Source organism: Lampetra fluviatilis, chromosome 1 (genome assembly GCF_964198595.1).
Source record: "Lampetra fluviatilis chromosome 1, kcLamFluv1.1, whole genome shotgun sequence".
In the NCBI taxonomy this organism is placed as follows: Eukaryota; Metazoa; Chordata; class Hyperoartia; order Petromyzontiformes; family Petromyzontidae; genus Lampetra; species Lampetra fluviatilis.
This window is the reverse complement of record NC_136275.1, coordinates 479,447-497,482: the sequence shown is the minus strand read 5'-3', so window position 1 is coordinate 497,482 and position 18,036 is coordinate 479,447. Positions and strand designations below refer to the sequence as shown.

Sequence of the window (18,036 nt, the reverse complement as noted above, 5' to 3'; positions counted from 1 at the left end):
AAAGGGTCATATTTGTGACATTGCATGCAGAGCTTTGTATTGTAATCGTAGTCATCACCCATGATTGCAGTCATCGCGAATCATCATCACCGTGCTGTTTAATTACAACCTCGTCGTTACCCATGGACTGTGTGAATTCACACATGAGCCCCGATCACTTTCGAGAAGTTATTGCCCAAGGTCGTTACAAAAAAGGTTGTGCAAGCAAGACGTTGATGCATCATCCTTCCTGGCATTCCAGGGAGTTGATCAACTGAACAAGCTTGTGCTCGCCAATTTATTACATTAAGTGCCATCTAGTTTAATCCATTACGAAAGCCATCGCCTTATGTCGTCCTGACATTTCACCGCATGCAATTTCATGCAGACAGAAGCGGTCCTCAAAAGATCTTTGCCGCTCGCTCCCTTCCCCCCGTTTCCCGGCCAGTCCTCGTGTATCGCTATTGATGTATTGAATTAGACACCGGTATTGCCATGCTTCAACTTGAGCCCTGTGAACAAAGTGGCAACGATGACGATTTGCTAAAAATATTGCACATGTTTGGCATAAGCACCCTATGGCAAAAATAAGTTACAACGCGTCGTAGAATTTGGTCGGCTGCTCACAGCACCTTAGCATTGATTTATTCCTGTGCATTTGTAGCAACGGCATAAATATACGGCCATTGGAAAAACACAACGCGTATATATATTCAGAAGTTGCGTGGGCTGCCTTGAAAGAGCTATTGTCCAAACATGAGTATCGCGTTTGTTTCGCCGCTTGTACGGTGCCGTTTAGTGATAACGATGGCAATTTCAGTAAATCGCGGCGCTTTGTTTCCTCCACCGAGGCATGCAGCCGCGCGCTCAGATAAAATTGTGCTGATGCCGCGGCGCTCCCTAAATCGTGCCGCGCGCTGTTTCCACCAGGGAGACCAGGTCCACAAGTCCGTCTTCATCATCTTTTTCCAAGGTGACCAGTTAAAGCACCGCGTGAAGAAGATCTGCGAAGGGTGAGCCCTCGCTCGTGCGTCGACGACCGCCGGCAAGGTCGTGGCCTCTGGGAACCGTCCGCCGAGTTGCCTCCTTCCCCCAGCTCAATAGGGACGGACCAACGCCGACATTTGCACGCGGCGACGAATCCCACTGGGGGTGGAGCGACGGCGGCGGCGCAGTGGCTAGAGCCTTGCGCGACGAGCTTGTGCCGCCTGAGTTTAATTCCCCGCCACGGCTAACATCGGTGGCCGCCAAGTCCACACCGCCCCCCACCCCTGCCCCACCGCCCCCGTTCACCAGCCCCCACCAACCGGCGTGGTGGTGAAGTAGTATGGTCAAATTGGCACCCGTGACCCGTACGGTGAGGGGAGGCCCGCACACCGCAGGGGATTGACGAGAGCCTCTACCTCATCGTTACTTTTATTTTATACGGCAGCACGCGTCCATCTGGGCTGTGTGCCACTCTGTTTAGAGGACGCGACTCATTATTGGAGGTTTATGAGTTAAAATCCTCGTGTTGGGTTGACTCGGCTAGTAATCGTTCCGAGGGTCAATAAAATGAGATCCTTATTTGTGGGAAGTCGACATTGATCGCCTCTTGGATGGACCGGTTTTCCCCATGGGGATGTGTAATATCCACCGCGGATTTGAATAATACTCGTAACGTATCTACGCAATCACACGCCTTGCCACGAGCAATTTGACACTCGTGCAATCGTTTAATTTCGCGTGCAACCGCTGAAGGTGAGCGCACGGCTCGGGGTCTCGCAGGCTGGCAAAAAAAATCCATGCCTTTACCTGGAATTCAGCGGTTTCAAATAATGCTGATGACGTGCATTGCGCTAAGAGCCAACGTTGCAGCATTGGAAGGGCACAGCCCGCGATCTTTCAGCAGCATTTTTACTCGTTTTGACAGAATTTATACCCAATGCAGTGAAGCGTTTCCAAAATAGAACGTCGCCCTTCGCTTCCCAACGCACACTTGGGCCACTCTCATTCGTCGGTGGCATCAACTCGGCGTAACGCCGGAATACGTCCGTGCTCAACACACACGTTCGCGTGCGTGCATGCGGCGCACAATCCATTATCATCGCGGTACAGAATTCATGTAAACCCTCCCCCCCCCCGCTACTGCCGCGTCACCGCCGCCCCACAAAACATTCGAGCCGCCGGCCGCTGCTGCTCGCTGAGCTTCCCACAATCCAGCGGCAGGGCGGGGAACCCCCCTGCTCCGCCCCGCCCCGCTCTGCCCCGCCCTGCCCTGCCCAGCCCCACCCCACCCTGCCCTGCCCAGCCTCACCCCACCCCTCCCTGCCCAGCCCCACCCCACCCTGCCCAGCCCCACCCCACCCTGCCCTGCCCAGCCCCACCCCACCCTGCCCTGCCCAGCCCCACCCTGCCCAGCCTTACCCCGCCTTGCCCTACCCTGCCCTGCCCTGCCCAGCCCCACCCTGCCCAGACCCACCCCGCCCTCCCCCAGCCTGCCCTGCCCAGCCCAGCCCCACCCTGCCCTGCTTCACCCCACCCTGCCCAGCCCCACCCCACCCTGCCCAGCCCAGCCCCACCCCGCCCTGCCCAGCCCCACCCTGCCCAGCCCCATCCCGCCTTGCCCTACCCTGCCCTGCCCAGCCCCACCCTACCCTGCCCAGATCAGCCCCACCCCGCCCCCCCCCTGCCCCACCCCGCCCTGCCCAGCCCAGCCCCACCCTGCCCTGCCCCACCCCGCCCCCCCCTGCCCCACCCCGCCCTGCCCAGCCCAGCCCCACCCTGCCCAACCCCGCCCTGCCCCACCCAGCCCTGCCCCACCCAGCCCAGCCCCACCCCGCCCAGCCCAACCCTGCCCAGTGTAGAATGCCTGCCGGCTGGGTAAGAGGCCTGCGCTGTGTTGTTTGCAGATTCCGTGCGACGCTTTACCCATGCCCAGAGACGCCTCTGGAGAGGAAGGAAATGGAGGCGGGAGTCAATAACCGTATCGATGACCTACAGACGGTACTAAGCTCTGCCACTTTAAATCCATACTCGCACCTCGTGTAGACAACTCACGTTGTGAGTGTGCGGCTCGTGGGGCTGTAAACCTCTGATGTGCGCGCGTGTTGTGTTGGTGACTTGGGATTGAACTAGTGGAACTTCGCTTCGTTCCAAAGAAATGCTGTGCGTGGCACGATAATTAAATCATGACACTAAGGCTATTATTAGGTTAAGCATCTGTGCAGCAATCTGCTAAGTGTCCTTGACGTCTGTTTTTTGCATCATTAGTGGGAATTAAAGTGGAAAATTACCATTCACATTGCGGGTTTTAAGTGCCAAAGGAAGCTGTGCTTCATGGCAAGACTTGGATCCCTCTACAGTCGGTTGCGCCTCACAGCAAGACCACCCGTCCTGGCCGCGGCACTCAGGCGTGTGGTCGTGAGCACACATCGCCAAGCCTGTACAGCTTGCATTACACGGGGAGGCGTGTCAAACAGAGAGGACCCTTGCCTGTAAACATCTGGCCGTTCACCGGCTTTGATTGAAACAGATCCTGCCTCTGCAGGCGAGACGATGAATGTTGAAACCGGTCTACAGTTTAGTTTGTGTCGAGCCGATGAAAAGCTGAACAGCTGAAAACAAAGTAACACTCCCAAAAGGTCGCGTGGCGGATGATGGGATGTGCAGCAAAAACAAGGTACTTGGATTTTTCACGTGGACGGACGGATGTGCGAAGGATTAGTTGCACAGAAGCATGCAGAGAGCATGTAGTGGGGGGGGAGGATAAAGTTGCGTAAGCATTGCATTAATATGAAGGATGATGGTGCGTGAGATTAATGGAGAGTGAAAAGTGAAGTGATTTGAATTCAGAGAAGACTCGTAAGCGGTCGCTCATGTATCTTCTGCACAGGCAGCTGGACAAGCCCCTCTTGGGTGTACAATGACTTGACACTGCTCACGTTTCATTGTCGAATTAATGTTGAGTTAACCTCAAACTGAACTCCAAATAATTAAGAATATAGACGAGCAGCCAAAATGTCTCCTTCGTAATTGCTAAATTGTGTTTGGTGTTACTGCATTGGCAGTGGTGCACAAGCACAATGCACAAAACCACTGCGGCGACGTTCCAGGCCACGGCCCTATTTCAGAGGCCACAGAGGTTGAGTGCTTTCTCAGCACGTTTACAAATCCTATCATCGGCATTGATTTGGTGCACGCAAAACTCTGGACTGTTTTCAGCACACAGTGTCTCATCAGCAGTCAGGCTTTCTTGAATCATGTCGGTGAACTGCCAGATCTTCATACGCAAGGACTCTCTCTATCTAAGATATGTGTCCTCTGTTGTACAAAAGACGATACAATACATAGCACAATGTAGTCATTAGCATCGTTGCAGAAAAAATAAATAACAAACGCGTGAATAATATACGTCATCGCATTCGTGTTTTCTGTCCGCAGTTTGTAAAAGTGTAAAAATTACGCCGAGAAAATAAATAAATAAATATATTTTAACTTGACCGAGAGGCGCCGCTGTACCCAGTTGTCTTTGTGCCTCTCCAGGTGCTCAACCAGACGGACGACCACCGTCAGCGCGTGCTGGCCTCGGCCGCACAGAACATCCGCATCTGGTCCATCAGGGTGCGCAAGATGAAGGCCATCTACCACACGCTCAACCTGTGCAACATCGACGTCACGCAGAAGTGCCTCATCGCCGAGGTTTGGTGTCCCGTCGGGGACCTGGACTCCATACAGTTCGCCCTGCGCAGGGGGACGGTACGTCCGGCTCGGCACGCGCGCCCGTGAACCCCCCCCCCCCACGCTGCGGCTCGCTCTGCATGCTCACCAGAGGCCCTGTTGGTATTCACCGGGGTGGTGATGGACTCCGGCAGCCGGAAGGTCGCAAGTTCAAATCGTGGTTTGGAGGTTGACTCGGCCCATCATCCCTCCCGGGTCGATAAAATAAGTCTCCACAGTACTTGTACTGGTGGATAAGCTCGCCCCCATCATGGGAATGAGGAATTTTCACCGCTGGCTCAGGGCTGTAAATGGGAGATGAGCACTGAGGCACAATTTTAGGTCCGCGACCACTTCGGCGCAACCCGGCACTTTGGAATCTCGAGTTGAGACCGGAATGACTGACGGGCGACTTCCATTACGTCGGTAGTCACGCGGTGACGGTGATGAAAACAAACGTGTCGGTGTATTTCACACGTGGCGGGCCTTCGCGACCAATATTACGAGTCGTAATTGATTTTTGAGATCGATCGCGTGAGAGCAAAATGCGTGTTGGCGATTCTGACAACTGCCTGTTGATGCTGGCTGCCGCTACGAGCACCACGTCCACTCCAAAGTGTTACATGTTGTGAGACCGCTCTCCAGAACAGCTGGTGCTGCTGCTCAATTGGCACGTTTGTTCATCACGTGACAACTTGATCATTTGGCCAAGTCGGGTGGAGGAGGGTGCACGGCACGTTTTGTACTCGCGCCATCTGACGCTAAAACTAACCATGAATGTGTCGGTCAAGCAAGGGTAGTTTGAGGATTTGAGAAATATTGTAAGTGGCCGTCGATAAATGTGGACATCCAGCAAGTAATCGCAACCAACCGATAATTGCATTCCATGTGTTTTGGTCTCTGCTTGCCAAGCCGGGTCACAGCCCACATGCCCAAATCGATAGGAACGTGATGTGTGTGACATTGACCTGGCATGTTTGTGATTTGGTCGTTTTCGTTACTATAATTACTCCGCAGGCCAGCTGTGTCAGATCATGCAGAGCTGAGTTGATAGAAGTTGTCTGCTCCTGTCTTATTGTTCACCTGGGTACGGTTGGTGCCGACCAGTGTGGAGTGAACGTGCCACTTAGTGGACAGACTCATTAGCTTAGCAGTTGCTTAGAATAGTGCGTAGTGCCCTCTGTTTATGCACCTACCACGCTGACCCATGATGACGAGATGTGAACTACCTCGCCTGGTATGCAGGAGGCCGTGGGTTCAAGCCCCTGGACCCTGACATATTTGGAGTTTGCATGTGTCTCTCCCCGTGGTCGTGTGGATTTTCTCCAGGTCCTCCGGTGTTTTCCCTCCATATTTAGAATCACGCAGTTAGAGTATTTGGCTGCTATAAATTTCCACACGATTAGCCACTTCATTGCGCTATCATTTTGTGGCCAGGTCGCTTCTGAAAAAGAGCTATATAGCTCAGTCGGCCTTGCCTTGTAAAATAAATAGTTTAGTGTTCTAGTTTAGGCTCCTGCAGCAGGGATGAGGATTCCAGTGTCGGGCTTTACGATGAGCAAGCCAGCTTCAGGGTGACTTTTGCCACCTCTGAGCGTGAGCTGCTTTGCTGCTGCTGCGATTATTTTATTCTTGACAATCTTTTTTATTCCAGGAGCAAAGTGGTTCGACCGTTCCATCCATTTTGAACCGGATGCAAACCAAACAGACGCCTCCCACCTTCAACCGCACGAACAAGTTCACGGCCGGATTTCAGAACATCGTCGACGCGTACGGCGTGGGGAACTACCGCGAGATCAACCCAGGTGCGTGACGACGACGACGACGATGACGACGACGACGATGACAATGACGACGACGATGACACTCGTTTGGTGTTTGAGAGTCGCCCTCCGACACGCCGAGATGTCTCGGAGCGCTTCACATCGCACCTCGTGTCAACGCATTTGAAAGGGGGCACCCCCGGTGGCAGCCGTCCCTGTGGGAAAAAGGTGACTCGGCTCCCGGCCAGCAAAGTGGCATGAGTCTTCTGGTGGGGGGTGGGGGGGTGATCGCCACGTGTAAACGTGTAATATCAGGAGGGTCATTTTTGTGGGGGGGGGGGTGGAATTTTCGAGTTTGCCAAAATTGCCCGACGAGGTCAACCGCCGCTGGCGTGCGCACAGCCGGCCTCTTCGCGCCTCGCGGCGAACCCTCGCGCGAATTTAATTGATTGGCCGGTAGTTTGAAGTTCACGTTTGTTTTCTGTAACCTGGCGAGAACTCGAGAGGCCACGAGAGCGACATTTCCCAGGGTGAGCCGGGGGTCCCCTGTGCGACAAAAGCGAAAGACATGAAACGGAGCGTACGGCAGTGAAGCCAAGGGGACAGAGCAGAGGCAACCGGATAGACGTGGGTGACAACAAACGCGTTACAGACTACGTAGGAAATACTGCTTCCACATAGACAAATATTCATTACATCAAATTATACATGCACGAATATTAATTGCATAAAATTATACATACACGAATATTAATTGCATCAAATTTACCGGAACCGACGGTTTGCTCCGACCAATTTATATATAAACGTAATTGTGCAGAATCCCACGAGAGCCATATTAAATGTTGCCATCTCCGGTAACGCGAAGCTTGCCTGGCGGGGCAGCGGTGAATGTGCCGCGGTGAGTGCGCCGCGCTCTATACCCCGGTGATCCGAGTTTGATTCCTGGCCAGAGTCACGCACGACTGGCGAGTGATCTCTCTGACCTGCCGCAGTGACCACATCGGTGAAGTATGGTCAAAACGTCTGCCGTGCCCAACAACACGGCGTGGGGAGGCCCTCGTCTGCAGAAGTGGGGCTTGGCAGAGGTTCACAGAGCGCCGTGTTGGGACCACCGCACGCACCGTGGCTGCATCCACAGCTGTGCATGCAGCGCTCGCGCCATGTGAAAGGGCACGAGTCTACTTTACTCTGCGGCGGTCTGTGTTTATTCAAGATAGCGAGTGAAGGTGTTAATTAAATCTGTTTGGCAATGTAAAATAATGCAATCATTATAAAGTGGACACAATCTAGTAATGTATTATTAAACGCTATATTTGGTGCTGGTGCATAATATTCGTGCACTAAAACGCCAAATGTTTTTCTATACATATATAAACAAGTCTTTTGTTTGTGTACATCAATAATACATTTCATTTTAGTTTATTCACCAACCATAATTGTCCAAGACTGCCAGTGATAACGCTTGCAGAGTAAAGCTTGCTTTTTGGCGACGAAGCATTATGAATCGACGATTAATTCCTTTTCAAGTCAGTAAACGATTAAGTTTTAAATCGTATTAGAATGTTTCCATGTTTGTCTTTGCAATGTGTGCATGTGCCGCTGCTGTGCCTCGCAGGCTGCAGCGCGTACCCCGAAGCGCGGAGCGAGCGTAGCGCGGAGCGAGTGTAGCGCGCGTAGTGAGCGTAGTGAGCGTAGCGCGAGAGACGGCACGCACTCTTGCGTCCGTGACACGTGGCCATCGGCTCGTCCCAGCCATGGATCAGCGATGCCCTCCGGCGCCGTAATGTGTTTTGGTTTTGTGGGGACGTGTTTTTGTACAAAAGTCAGGACTTAAAGAAGCTTACCGGAGCGCTTTAGTGCTGCATCGTGGGCGATATTAATCACCGTAGCAGCCGTCGTGTTCACGCTTTGAGTGCGTGTGTAATTTTTGCAAATGTGTTCAGAAATGTTCTTAAATTTTTTATATCTGAACAACAAGAACAGCTTGTAACCGAGTGTAGGCGCTTTACCGACTTGCAGGTTTCAATGAGCAATAACCACCTCTTGGAAATCATCAGCCTTCATCTATCCACTGCCGGATGAAGGCTTCCCCCGAGCCACCGGTCTCTCGATGCGACGCTCCATCTCGCTCCTGCGCACGGTGTATCTCGCCGATCCATCTCCGCGGTGGTGGTGGTGGTGGTGGTGGATGACCCCGCTGGCACGTTCCATCCTGTGACCGCCGCTCCGCTATTTGTGTCGGCCACCGGCCAGCATCCCCTCTAGGGACTCCTCCTGCCCACTTGGGTTTAGCCGTCAGTAAGATGTTCATATTCTTAGGTTTTTTCAGTAAGATGTGCGTCTTGTTTTGCGTGTGCACTCCGATCCACGCTTCCCCCATTCTGTCTCTCGCTCATTACAATCGCGCACTTCCCCTTGCTTTTTTCTGCACTTTTCAGATTTATGTTTTAATTGTCTTCGTCAAATGACACGTAATTTGCAGGTAACGTCTAGGACTCAACACGTTCTCGTTGAATGAAATAGGTTTGTTGTTTTCATTATAATCATAACCAATTCGAGCTATAGGTAATGCATTGTTCCACACTCTGCTTGCTTGCGTGTATTTAGTAGCTTGAACAACTGGATGCAATTGAGAGTATTCAATGCAGACATCTTGATTAAAATCAAGGACAGAGTCAAAATAAAAGGGAGGCCTCGATCTCTCCGACGTCTTTGAGGAAGGACACGGCGCACATGGGGACGGTGCGTGTGGTCAACTGTCGAGAAACCGTTCCTGATCCCAGCGTTGATCACGTGGGGTCGGATGGCCTCCACATCGTCCATCGTTCTCTTCCCAGTGATGCTGGCGAGCGATTGTTTGCATGCGACGAGACCCTCGCGTCCCGGTCATTCGTCAAGGCAATTGTCTCTCCCATTGTGGATCTCCTCTCGAGGCCTCTCCCCTCGAGGCCTCTCCTCTTCTTTGTTGAATTTCAAATCAATTTAAGGAATAATTGTTTTGCCTGGCCGGCGTTGCCCCTCTTGATGCGGTGGCGGCGTCTTTAGGCCGGTGAGAGAGCTCAACGTTGCGGCTGTCGGATGATGTTCAGACTGAAGTCGTTATCGCTCGTGGTGCGTTGCTGCCAATATTCATCAAATGAATGTTGCACTCTGCTGCGAATGTTCGTGTGATTATCGATTTGTTTTACGGAATGTGTGGTGCGAGCTTTGATGTCACTGTGCCTTGTAGAAGTTCGTTATCCTGCCAGGACACCATTGGAATCTCCTTTGCCAGTAGCAAAATATGATAATTGTTTTTTTACCCTTTTATCTGGCAACAAAACGGACACCTTTTTTTTTACAAGGAGTCATGTTTGCATTGACAACAATACCTGTGGTCGGAATGCAAACAAAAAACACAACGCCAAAAGGTGTCATCTGGTCCAACATGGTCATGTGAGACTAGGCTCTAAGAAAAGCTGTCTCGGGTGTGGACCAATCAATTTCAAGGATAGTGCATACATTATCAGAGTTGTGTTTTTTGTTTGCATTCCGACCGCAGGTATTGTGGTCAATGCAAACATAACTCCTTGTAAAAAACAAAGGTGTCAGTTTTGTTGCCATATAAAAGGGTAAAAAAACAATTTTGGAAACTGGGGCAAATGAAAATACAGATTTGTCCTGAGAATTGCAATTGGTGTGTAAGGGACCGTGTTTGTTGTGTGTGTGAAATGTCTGCGCAGTTGTGTAAATATGTGTATATGGGATTATATATATATGTAAAACACAGGCATGTGCAAATTAAAATTCGAAGCTTTCGATTTTGATCCATTTCACGCTAGGCAAGTGTTGATTTACCCATTAATTTCTCAAGAGCCAGTTACACTTTGTACTTTTTAATGCAACAAGAGAATTGCCTTCTAATCTGAACCTTGCGGTGTAAGGCCCTCGCGTGTTTGCCCGGCTTTCCCCGATCGGCGGGCAGAGTGCCGCACTGTGTAAAGAACACACGCGCACGTCGCTCCCAACGTCCGCGGCTCCTGCGCCAGATCGAAGCCGGGTCTCCGTTAAGAAGACAGATGCGCTTGCTGAGCGGGCACTCGGGATGTCTAACGTACAGTCGGGATGTGTAATGTACAGCGCGTGTGCTGGGTTCTCGTGTCCACAAGCTGCACCACAATGAGTTTCTGCGCACAGCAAAGTATCGTTGCTGGTTTTGTCTATATTTGTGCATTGGCTGTTCTCATTTACAATTGTAAGTCACAGGATGATATGTCATTTATTGATGTTTGGGTTTGTATTGTAAACTGGGTGTGGTTCATTTTTCCTACGTTTCAAATATTTGCTGATGCGCAGCTGCGCATTCTTTCCACATCTGACATGGGCTGTCTGTACAGTCATATATTTGTCCAGCCGACGTGTGGACTCAGGGCTTGTAGCAGAGATTCTCCTTTCAATCCAGCAAGCCACCAGTGAAGAAGCCAGTCTCAGCCGGTCTCGGCCCACTTACCGACTGCTGCTCAAACATCCCACGGTATTAATTTAGACATGTCATGGAATTTGGCAAAATTCCAGCCCGAAGAATTATTCTCATTTTGTAGGCAACGAACATTTACTCGTTGCACGGCATTTGGTAAAAAGCATAGCCCCCACGTCGTGCAGGTAGAGTTGAAGGGATCTCAGTAACAGTTCTGTGATATCCCCATCTGCGTGTCGTTCTCGAACACGACGTGATACATTGCCGCGTGAGAGTTTTGAATAACAGACACTGCCTCGCGACACGATGCATGTGCAATAAAACTGGGGACGTTGGTTAGGGTTAGCAGCCATATTGCATCTGTTGACAATATTCTCCTCTGGAAAGGCTCTGCATTGAACATCTGTGTTTGCCCGCTGACGAGACACCCAATGGCGACACCGGTCCAGAGCTTGCTTGCGTTGCACCAATGCCACTCTGCTAGGAAGTCGGCCTCGCGGCCGATGCGACGTGGATGTGAAGGAGGCGTTTTGTCCGCTTGGCAACATTGCGACTGATATTGTGCACGACGCCGCCGCCGTTGACCTGTTGGTGTTGTGTGTCCGCAGCCCCGTACACCGTCATCACCTTCCCCTTCCTGTTCGCCGTCATGTTCGGCGACTGGGGCCACGGGACGCTCATAACGGCGTTTGCTCTGTGGATGGTGATTCGCGAGAGCCGCCTCATGGCGCAGCGCATCGAGAGCGAGGTGACTGCGTGCTGGCACACCCCCCCAACCCCCCCCCCCCGCACTGCGCGTGCCGGTCATTGCTCTCTTGGCCGTTTCGCTTCCGGGCGAGACGTCGGTTACGTGTCGGGTGCACCGCTCATGGACGTCGTCGTCGCCCTCGTCGTCGTGTTCGGTTTCTGTGACCCGCGCGCGACTCTCCGGTTCCCAGCATTATTTAGGACGCGGTGTCCGGCTGCCCGTCGATGTGCGTGGTTGTTGAACGAACGCGTTTGTGTTGTCAACATCAAAGCTCCGCCCTTTTGGGATGTCGTCAGAGAGGGCACGGAAAGGGGGCGGCTGTGGAAGTGGCAGGTTTCTCCCCGGGAATCTTAGAATGCACGTGCTCTGGAGCAGGGGATGTTGTCCGAAACGTTGCCTTTTATTTCATTTTACCCCTTTTATTATTATGATTATTTGTTGAAGGCTGTGCATCCCAACGAGATTCACATTAGAATGTGATGTTTTCTCCTTGCATCAAAAAGTACACAATGTAACGGGGTCTTGAAAGATTAAGGGGTAAATCGACACATGGCGAGTACGCACGGATCCTAATCTATTGCTTCTAGTCCTGGCGACGTTTCCCCATCAACTAACTTGTGGTAGAATTGTTTTAGTTTGGCTAATTTTAACTATTTTACGCCAGCACACAGTGTCCTTCAGTGCTGTTTGTCTTCGAGGGCCACACAGTGTCGTTATTTACGAATGTGTTAATTGTTTCCCGTTTTTTTGTGCCTCTGCACCACCGCCAGCGTGTGGCGGCCGCAGCGTCACCAAAAATGTTGTCCATAGTTTACGATGCGGAGGTCGTCCCGTCGCCTTATCTGTGCTCCCCGCCTCCTCGGCAGATCTGGAACACGTTCTTCGCCGGGCGCTACATCATCCTGCTCATGGGGCTCTTCTCCATCTACACGGGCCTCATCTACAACGACTGCTTCTCCAAGTCGCTGGACCTGTTCGGATCCTCCTGGAGTCCCCGTGCCATGTTCACCTCCAAGAACTGGACGTGCGTGCTTCCCTCTTCTCTCTAGGGGCAGACTTTCACATCGGTGTCCGGAGATGGCAGCTCGCACGCTTCCCCTCGTCGTGACCTTTCGTCATTCGTGGCGGTGACGAAGCCCAATTGTGGCGCGTTCGCCGCACGTTGCGGACGTCTGTGGTTGGAAACCGGCGGGCCGCCCTGATTAATACTGCGGCCTGGTAATAGCCGTCTGCTCCTACAGTGGACTTGAGAGATCACGTGACGTCGTTTGGATAGAGTTGACCATTGTGTGCGGGCGTCATGGTCCACATTGTCGAACTTTGATAGTTGCCTGGAAATGACTCGATTTGGAACACATGTGGCAACGTTGCTACCCACTGCGAAACTACTGAACACTGCGTCTGAAAGACGGCACTTGTGTGCTAGACGTTGCGCTGGCAGAATGGCGCGAGCGCCACATGTACTGAACAACGGACGTACCGGTCGCTAGGCGACGCCCAGCCCACTTGCGCTGTGTGACGTCAGGGAGGAAGGAGCCAATCACAACCAGCCAATCGGAACACGGGTGCTTGTTTTGGAAAATACAATTCTTATTAATCTTTTTAGTTAAATAAATATTCTGATCCCCATCGTCCTATTGGTTGAAATTGTAACCATATATTAGAGAGGTGTTTTATAGAAATCACTGTCTGTTAAACAATGCATTCCCAGAGTCTTACAGAGTAGATTTCCGATCAAGTGCTTTATTTTGTTAAATGGGCACTTTGCTTTGTGCAGTTTGGTATGAAGCGTGACGGGCGGTGTTCGTGAGCAGCTGGCAACGTTTACTCCGCTCTGTGTCGAATTGCAGGATTGCGGATCTAAAGGGCAACTCCATCCTGCAGCTCGACCCAGCTGTCCCCAACGTGTTTGGCGGTCCTTATCCATTCGGGATCGACCCCGTGAGTACTTAACATTCCTCCACCAAAGCTGCAGCATTTCCATTACGTTGCATAATTGGGCAGTTTGCATGCCAATTAAACTGCCGCCCGCTATACCTCCGGCCTCCTGATCTTGACGAGTGCTGTTTCTCGCCGCGGATTTCCTGCCATTTTCAAGCTTTTCTAGTGACTACGTAGCCCGAGCCGTGGTTGGTCACGGTTGGGCGCGTGAACTTTGCGCGCGTCCATCGCCGTGGCCGGGGGGCAGCCGTAGTTTCGCAGCGTTCTTGTCTCCGCGCTAATTGGATTTTTGACGATTGCCCGCGGTTCTTGCAGATCTGGAACATCGCATCCAATCGCCTCACCTTTCTCAACTCGTACAAGATGAAGATGTCTGTTACCCTGGGCATCATCCACATGGTGTTCGGAGTCGTCCTGAGCCTCTTCAACCACATGTACGCGCGTGCCTTGCTCTCGTCAACACGCCGAGCGCGAATTAATGAATGTCCCGCGCGTTGCTTTGGTTGGAATATTCTTAAGCTCACGTAATCACGATCTCGTGCGAGCATGGGAATGTTATTGTGACACTGTGCGTAATAAACACACCCATCATCACACTCATCAGAAACCGCTGTTTCGTAAACTACCGTTCTTATGCTCAATCTGTAATGTGATTCATTTCCCGTTCCCTCGCCCGTCCCCCAGAGACCCGCCAGCCAATCACGTGATTGGCTGCTAGACTGCCGGTATATTTTTGGGCGATTTGTTCAGAGCAAAGTGGCCGTCAGCTGTTGCAGTTTTATCGCGAGGTGTATGGCGGGTGAAATGCTTGTGTTTTAACTGTGGCTTCCTTCCCAAATGCCCTTGATAGTTACTTCCAGAAGAAGTGGAACATCTACCTGCAGTTCATCCCAGAGATGATCTTCATGCTGTCGCTCTTTGGCTACCTGGTCATTCTCATCTTCTACAAGTGGTGCAACTATACGGTGCACGAGTCCAAGCATGCGCCCAGCCTGCTCATTGCCTTCATCAACATGTTCCTCTTCACATACAGCGACTCAGGCCCTAATATCTACACGGGACAGGTCAGCACGCTCTCTGCGCCCGCTCGGGCTGTTTGAATGTTTTCAGGAGGGGAGTGGGCGCGTCGCCCGGCGTCGCCCGGCGCGGCGGTGCTCGCCCCGTGCCCTCCGCGTGGCGCTGGTGCTCGCCGCTTGGCGCTGGTGCCCGCCCCGTGCCCGCCACGTGGCGCTGGTGCCCGCCCCTTGGCGCTGGTGCCCGCCCCTTGGCGCTGGTGCCCGCCCCGTGCCCGCCCCTTGGCGCTGGTGCTCGCCGCTTGGCGCTGGTGCTCGCCCCTTGGCGCTGGTGCTCGCCCCTTGGCGCTGGTGCCCGCCCCTTGGCGCTGGTGCCCGCCCCGTGCCCGCCCCTTGGCGCTGGTGCCCGCCCCTTGGCGCTGGTGCCCGCCCCGTGCCCGCCCCTTGGCGCTGGTGCTCGCCGCTTGGCGCTGGTGCTCGCCCCGTGGCCGCGGGAGGTGGTCCGCCCAACTGTTGCAGATTCGATTTTTGTTTTCAAAGCGCCGCGTTTTCTCCTGTGTGGCGGGCCGCGGCGTTTTTCACCAAAGGGTTGGCGGTAGCCTGCGAGTCCAGAAAGGTCGGGCACCCAACGGCCTCGAGCCCGTGGCCAATTTCCCGGAATGTTCCCTCCCGGTTGGGTGACATCTCGGAAGCTCCTAAGCAGGCGTTGAGCGTGGACTGTGCTTGGATGGGTGACCACCATTCACAACAGGCGTTGTAGGCCGCCGATGCCGCCGTTGCCGGCCTACGTGGCGGGTAGAGGAGTGCGGCAAGGTAGATTGTGCGACTGGACTTCCGCGCTCCCACAAGGTCCGCGCTCCCCGTCTACACCAACCCCCGCTCCTGGCCAGCGTGGTGAAGTATGGTCAAATAATCCCTCACGGCCCTGGGGGGAGAACTTCATCCCGCTGTGGCTTGTCAAAAGGGCTCTCTCCACACGTGCACTTGCGTTGACCGACAGAATACATTGGCAGACTTCGTTTGGCCCAACAAAGTTTTTACGCGTTGAATTTTTGCATTTTCTCAACTCTCTTGTCATTAGAAGTATCCACATACATCTGTAGTTTGAAATAATGGCAGTTTTTTTCGATAACACCTCGTGAGAACGTTACTGTTTGTCGTTTAGAAATCACTTCATTGTTGTCGAAGAAAAATACTCTTCAGTTGTCCCTGTGATTGTCGCTCTTGTCAACAGCAGATTCACAATCCGGTGGTGTGTGTGTGAGTGTGTGTGAGGGTGGTGTGTGTGTGTGTGTGGTGTGTGTGTGTGTGTGTGAGGGTGGTGTGTGTGAGGGTGGTGTGTGTGTGTGTGTGAGTGAGAGGGTGGTGTGTGTGTGTGTGTGAGAGGGTGGTGTGTGTGAGGGTAGTGTGTGTGTGTGTGTGAGGGTGGCGTGTGTGTGTGTGAGGGTGGTGTGTGTGTGTGAGGGTGGAGTGTGTGTGTGAGGGTGGTGTGTGTGTGTGAGGGTGGTGTGTGTGTGTGAGGGTGGTGTGTGTGTGTGAGGGTGGTGTGTGTGTGTGAGTGAGAGGGTGGTGTGTGTGTGAGTGAGAGGGCGGTGTGTGAGTGAGAGGGCGGTGTGTGTGTGTGTGTGTGAGGGCGGTGTGTGTGTGTGTGTGAGGGCGGTGTGTGTGTGTGTGTGAGTGAGATGGTGGTGTGTGTGTGAGTGAGAAGGCGGTGTGTGTGTGGTGTGTGTGTGTGTGGTGTGTGTGTGTGAGGATGGTGTGCGTGTGTGTGAGTGAGAGGGCGGTGTGTGTGTGTGTGTGTGTGAGAGGGTGGTGTGTGTGAGGGTAGTGTGTGTGTGTGTGTGAGGGTGGTGTGTGTGTGTGAGGGTGGTGTGTGTGTGTGAGGGTGGTGTGTGTGTGTGAGGGTGGTGTGTGTGTGTGAGGGTGGTGTGTGTGTGTGTGTGAGGGTGGTGTGTGTGTGTGTGAGGGCGGTGTGTGTGTGTGTGTGTGAGTGAGATGGTGGTGTGTGTGTGAGTGAGAGGGCGGTGTGTGTGTGTGTGTGAGTGAGATGGTGGTGTGTGTGTGAGTGAGAAGGCGGTGTGTGTGTGGTGTGTGTGTGTGTGGTGTGTGTGTGTGAGTGTGTGTGAGGATGGTGTGTGTGTGAGTGAGAGGGCGGTGTGTGAGTGTGGTGTGTGTGAGTGTGGTGTGTGTGTGTGAGTGTGTGTGAATGAGAGGGCGGTGTGTGTGTGTGTGTGAGTGAGAGGGCGGTGTGTGTGTGTGAGTGAGAGGGCAGTGTGTGCATGCCAAGCTTTCAATGGGTATCCGTTGGTGTACGTACTGGGTGGGGGGGGGGTTTGGCAGTAATCGTGAATCGTTTGTATATCTGATGAATGTGGCGCTCGATGAGCACCTTTCCACGATTACAAGCAACTTGTTTTTACACATTCTGTCCGCAGTATCGGGTAGTTTCAGCGCTAGGCGATGTTGACAGCGCATGTCTGGCCCGGGCACCTTCCCAGGGCGAGTGACCAACCTCACGGCAATATACTTCTATAGATTTGTCCCATCTCTGTTAACGATCGTGGTTTCACGTTACTTTTGAGGTAATGGTTTTTAGAATGATTGATGCTACTTTTTACAAACGCGGTTATAATCCGAGTTGGTGTGGCCGCTCTCTCTCCAGACAGTGGCCTCGCGACGGCTGCAACCGATTGCCACGCGAATGGTGCTCACGTATTCCATATGTTGTTTACGTAGCTGCCGCTGAATTATTTTGTCAGTTTTATTTGTATTTGTTACCGTTGCTCGTAATACTTGCGCCGTGTTTTCCACAAGGCCTCGTTAGCGGAAGATAAATATAGTATTTTGATAGGTTTGTGTGGTTGCAATTAGGGCACTGATTGATTGATGGAACATTCGTCAATTTATAATCGTCAGTGTTGCTTGTTTAATGTGCAAAGAATAACATGAAATCCCACGCAATCATGAACTTGTATGACAAATTTGAAGTCGTTTGCCACAATCTACGACATTGGTGAAATTCGGTGGCACAAACGGCGCTCGTTAGCCCGAGTTGAAGCGCACCTGGGAGCCCTCGCCGTCGCCAGAGAGTGAAAGCGAGCGGCTCCTGCCACCGCTGACGAGCGTTGTCTGCGTGCAGCGAGGGCTGCAGTCCTTCCTGGTGGTGCTGGCGCTGCTGTGTGTGCCCGTGCTGCTGGCGGGCAAGCCGCTTGTGCTGTGGTACGAGGACCGGAGGCGCCGTCACCTGGTGAGACCGCGGCCTCGGCACGCAGGCCCGTCTTCTCCAGACCACGCCGCCGGGGCTCCTTCTGCCCCTGCTTCTGCCGCCGCTGCCTCTGCTGTGCGATTCCTGAATCGTCGCACCTCAGCGCAAAATGTCGTCGAGCGGAGGTCGGCGTTGTCGTTGGCCGCGCGAGGTCGTTACTCGTCGTTAGC

General features: G+C 52.9%; 1 protein-coding gene across 1 annotated transcript in view; it reads left to right on the top strand.

Annotated features, from left to right (window-relative positions):
- LOC144945609 (V-type proton ATPase 116 kDa subunit a 1-like) overlaps positions 1-18,036 on the top strand; it is a 77,337-nt gene that overhangs the window by 23,623 nt on the left and 35,678 nt on the right. Inside the window, exons 8-17 of the mRNA XM_078874171.1 lie at positions 910-992; positions 2,871-2,964; positions 4,504-4,716; positions 6,332-6,482; positions 11,508-11,647; positions 12,514-12,671; positions 13,498-13,588; positions 13,904-14,022; positions 14,439-14,652; positions 17,741-17,848. Of these exons, the coding sequence (XP_078730297.1) occupies positions 910-992; positions 2,871-2,964; positions 4,504-4,716; positions 6,332-6,482; positions 11,508-11,647; positions 12,514-12,671; positions 13,498-13,588; positions 13,904-14,022; positions 14,439-14,652; positions 17,741-17,848 (1,371 nt within the window). The remainder of the gene's footprint in view (positions 1-909; positions 993-2,870; positions 2,965-4,503; positions 4,717-6,331; positions 6,483-11,507; positions 11,648-12,513; positions 12,672-13,497; positions 13,589-13,903; positions 14,023-14,438; positions 14,653-17,740; positions 17,849-18,036) is intronic.